The 5,000-nt window shown below is 36.7% G+C and overlaps 1 protein-coding gene across 1 annotated transcript in view; it reads right to left on the bottom strand.

The window, feature by feature from the left end:
- The window catches only part of LOC147472572 (uncharacterized), a 29,059-nt gene that overhangs the window by 23,741 nt on the left and 318 nt on the right, over positions 1 to 5,000 (bottom strand). The window contains exons 2-3 of the mRNA XM_086548961.1: positions 1,147 to 1,222; positions 341 to 553 (exon numbers count right to left, since the gene is read on the bottom strand). Of these exons, the coding sequence (XP_086405087.1) occupies positions 341 to 553; positions 1,147 to 1,222 (289 nt within the window). The remainder of the gene's footprint in view (positions 1 to 340; positions 554 to 1,146; positions 1,223 to 5,000) is intronic.

The following is a 5,000-nucleotide window of genomic DNA, read 5'->3' as shown; positions in this document are numbered from 1 at the left end:
GTGGGATCTAAGCTCGGGAATTAGGTAGGTTTTTAATCGTGTTTAGAGGAGGTGGGTCAGTATTTTATTTCTGTTTGTATGTGTTTTGTATTCTTGTTTTGATTGTTTTTTTTGTGATTTTTTGTTTGTTTGTATTTTGGTCTAATTTTTGTTTTACCTATTTCTATATTTATTAATCTTTTAAATATTTCCATTTGTTTTCATTCTACATTTCATCTTTCTATTTGTTTTCATTCTATTCTACATTTCATCTTCTTATTTTCTCTACTACTTATCTTTATCTCTATATCTTTAACCCCCCCTCGGACACTCATCCCCCCCAAAAGACCCCAAACTCTACCTGCAATAAGCATAGAGTCCTTCCCTTCGCCGAGGTCCTTCAGCTGCAAAATGGTGCTCGATTCGTGCAGGAAGAAGAGCTTGAACCGAGCGCACATCGTGAGGGAGTAGAGCCGCGTGGAGCTGTCCAAAGAGCCTCGATATAGAGCCATAGAGTCCCCGGTCGCAATGCCATCTTCTTGGTACCTCTGGACTGTCACGCCCGTTGCTCTACCTGTGGGAAAAGGGGGCGAAGTCAGGTCGAGGGGGGAGACTGGGGGGGGGAGGCTGAAGGGATGGAGGGGGGGAAGGGGTCGAGAGGCGGAGACTGGGGGGGATGGAGTGGGTTAGGGGGGGGTGAGTGGTGAGGGGTGGGTTGAGGTTTCGACGGTGATATTTAGATTATCTTTCTCCTTGTCATTATTCTATCTGATTCTTTCTCTCTATCTCATTCTCTCACTCTCTCTCTTTATATATATATATATATATATATATATATATATATATATAGAGAGAGAGAGAGAGAGAGAGAGAGAGAGAGAGAGAGAGAGAGAGAGAGAGAGAGATTTATATATATATGTGTGTGTGTGTGTGTGTGTGTGTGCGTGTGTGTGTGTGTGTGTGTATACATACATATAGATATACACACACATAAATACATACATAAATAAACAAACATCCATATACATAGTATATGCACGCGCGTGTGTGTTTATATAAACCACGTCCCTACAATCACCAAACACAAACCTTTGGAAAAACCCTATTGGCAGAAGTATGACTCATCTCACTTTTAGTATCCTACGCGAGAGAAAAAGGATACCTCACCCACATGGATGGCCCTGGATCTCTCGTCCTTCGGGTGGATGGCACTCCCTTTGGCACTCCCGAGATAAGTGTCATCCTTCGAGAAGTGAGTGCCAGGTGTGGTTTGTGGTTGAATAAGGGTCGTACCACACCCGGTGGTTGTTGGAGGGTCGTTGTGTGGTGGTTTTGGGTATTTGTGTCTTGATCAGATTATCTGGTTGTTTATCTGTCTTTCTGTCTGTTTATTTTAATAGTTGTGTATCTACCAAGATGTGTGTGTGTGTGTGTGTGTGTGTGTGTGTGTGTGTGTGTGTGTGTGTGTGTGTGTGTGTGTGTGTGTGTGCATGTGCATGTGAATGTGTATATGTGTATTTATATATTCATATTTATATATATACATAGACACACACATAAGCACACACACACATACACAAACGCACACATGTGCAACATTGTGTATTTGCATAAAATCCATAAATACTGAACCTTATCTTCTCTCAATAATTATGATATCATCAATCCAAAACATGATTAATGACCATAAAAAAACAATTAGCGTAATGAGAACAAATACGCCTCAACATCTAACTATTCGGAAAAAAATAACCACGACTTGAGCTAGTATAGAACCTCGTAATATAATTTGATTTACCTTTCATTCAAATTCAAATTCAAAACCTTTATTCCATAAATTACAATGGTTATTCTTAATACATATATATTCGTCTTTCTTCACCTGGAACATTCAACATTCGAAACAATCAACACTCGAAACAATCAACATCCGAAACATCCAACATTCGAAACATTCAACATCCGAAACATTCAACATTCGAAACATTCAACACTCGAAACAATCAACATTCGAAACATTCAACATTCGAAACATTCAACATTCGAAACAATCAACATTCGAAACATTCAACATCCGAAACATTCAACATTCAACATCCGAAATATTCAACATTCGAAACATTCAACATTCGAAACATCCAACATTCGAAACATTCAACATCCGAAACATTCAACATTCGAAACATCCAACATTCGAAACATTCAACACTCGAAACATCCAACACTCGAAACATCCAACATTCGAAACATCCAACATTCGAAACATCCAACACTCGAAACATCCAACACTCGAAACATCCAACATTCGAAACATCCAACACTCGAAACATCCAACACTCGAAACATTCAACATTCGAAACGAGATTTAAAAAAAAACGTTATTCCAAATCCCTCGTCCATACTGCCTGTCACTAGATAAAACCAGAAAAAAAAAGAATGATGCCCCAGAAAGCTTATCGAATCCCCAGTCTGTTTGATTAATCCCTTTCAGTCACGTTGGATAAATATCCTGAACGAGGGAGGACTATTGGCACAGGACTCCAGTTCAAAGGCTATTCTGTTAGCATAGCATTAATCTACTGGCGTATCCATTAAAGTACTGAGGTTGGTAGGTAAGGATCTGTGGTTTCACTGTCCATGGGAAACCTGTTTAGCTTTTCTCTTTCTCTCTCTCTCTCTCTCTCTCTCTCTCTCTCTCTCTCTCTCTCTCTCTCTCTCTCTCTCTCTCTCTCTCTCTCTCTCTCTCTCTCTCTCTCTCTTTTTTTTTTTTTTTTTTTTTTTTTTTTAGTCTCTGATTCGATTCTGACGAACAACCGATATTTTTTTTTTTACTTTTTTTTTTTTCGTCTCTATTTCATTTCTGACCGATTTTTCTTTCTTTTTTATTCTTCGTCTCTGATTCAACTCTGACAAACAACCGCTATTTTTTCATTCTTTTTTTATTTTTAATTCTTCGTCTCTATTGCAATTCTGACCGCTTTTTCTTTTTTTCTTTTTTTATTCTTCGTCTCTGATTCAATTCTGACAAAAACAACCGCTATTATTTTTTTTCTTTCTTTTTTATTCTTCGTCTCTATTGCATTTCTGACCGATTTTTCTTTTTCTCTCTTTATTCTTCGTCTCTGATTCAATTCTGACAAAGTCTGTTACTTGATTGAACCTCTTATTTAGCATTAGTGATTTATGGAATGCAATCACTATCAATGTCTCTCTGGTTTTGCGTTTTTTATCAAGTTGGATTTTCATTACTTTTACTTTTTATTGTTGACAAAATTATAGATTTATTTTACACCTTCCCAACCTCCTCCTTCTCCTAAAACCTTTCCTCACTTTATATACATTTCTGTTTATCACGATTTTATTTATTCCACGCCCATGTTTTAAAAAATATGATCGTGAGTTGCCCAAAAAAATATGAAAAATCTTTAGGCATATTTTGCATATTCAATATAATTCAGGAAATACAAAATAGGTCCTCATTTGATATTGCATTTCAACATTATTCGTCATTATCTAATCTTGCTCTCGATTCACCATATTTATTTGTTCGTTTCGTTAACATACATTTATTGACAGATTCGTCCATTTACGTACTTGTCATTATTTTTTTATTTCCTTTCATCATTCATCTACTTTCCTTTTTTCTTCCACTGGTTCCTCTTCGTCTTCCATCTTATCTATCATTCAGTCTTTCTTTGTCTTCATATTTACACAACTGCGTCATATAAACGGTAGCAGAAAACCCATAAGAGTTGGCCTAATTCTTCTTATTCTAATTACTATAATTATTATAAATACTTCCAGACTTTAGAGTTGAATTCCCGAAGCAAATCACTGATCTCGGCGAAGTCATCAGTCACGCTTCTTTTTAGTGAAACTGGACCGTTTTAAATTGCAATTGAAATCGTAATGGTTATGGGAATACATGAGGAATATATACATTAATATTATTTCTGTCTCTGTCTCTGTCTGTCTCTGTCTCTGTCTCTGTCTCTGTCTCTGTCTCTGTCTCTGTCTCTGTCTCTGTCTCTGTCTCTGTCTCTGTCTCTGTCTCTGTCTCTGTCTCTGTCTCTGTCTCTGTCTCTGTCTCTGTCTCTGTCTCTGTCTCTGTCTCTGTCTCTGTCTCTGTCTCTGTCTCTGTCTCTGTAATGAGATCTCTTAATAGTCATTTAGAGAAGGGATGTGTATATATACATAAATATTGCCTCTGTCTCTCTGTCTCCTCCATACCTCTCTCTCTCCTTTCCCTCTCCCTCTCCCTCTCTGTTTCCTCCATACCTCTCTCTCTCTCTCCTTTCCCTCTCCCTCTCCCTCTCTGTTTCCTCCATACCTCTCTCTCTCTCTCCTTTCCCTCTCCCTCTCCCTCTCTCCATATACATACATATACATTAATACTCTATCGTTTTCCAATCTCGGGGAATCCCAGAATATCAAAAACAAAAACAATATTAAGGGAAATTAAGCGATTTGCCTGGCAGCCCTTGCATCCTGTATTGCTTCAGCTTCGTTTGCTAACTCAATAGTGAAATTAGATTGCAATGATATTTGCAATGCTATCTCGTCTCATGCATGATTTCATTGCATTTCCTTTCTGTTTAGGGTTGATAAGTTGGTGGGAGATTTTTGATAACATTGTTCGTTGCTAATGTCTTTATTGTTGTCATTAATTTGATTAGTATGATTATTGCTATTATTGTTATTACTATCATTTTTATCATGATCATCATTATTGTTTTTGTTGTTATTATTGCTGTTGTTGTTGTTATTATCATCATAATTGATGTTATAATTATTACAAGTATCATCATATTATAGTCATCATCATTATCAATATTATCATCATTACTGTTGACAGTATTATCATTATCATCATTATCAGTTATCATTATCATCACTATCATTATCAGCATTACGTACCGATATCAGTGATGATGTTATCAATACGTTTGTTGTTCTTGTTATCATGATGATAAAAGTTATTATCAATTGCAATATTCTGATGACTTTTGTTATTAAAAAAG

The sequence above is a fragment of the Penaeus japonicus genome, unplaced genomic scaffold (assembly GCF_977035675.1).
Source record: "Penaeus japonicus unplaced genomic scaffold, GWHDUDI00000001_assembly GWHDUDI00000001, whole genome shotgun sequence".
NCBI classification, from domain to species: Eukaryota; Metazoa; Arthropoda; class Malacostraca; order Decapoda; family Penaeidae; genus Penaeus; species Penaeus japonicus.
This window is presented reverse-complemented; position numbering and strand designations above follow the sequence as displayed.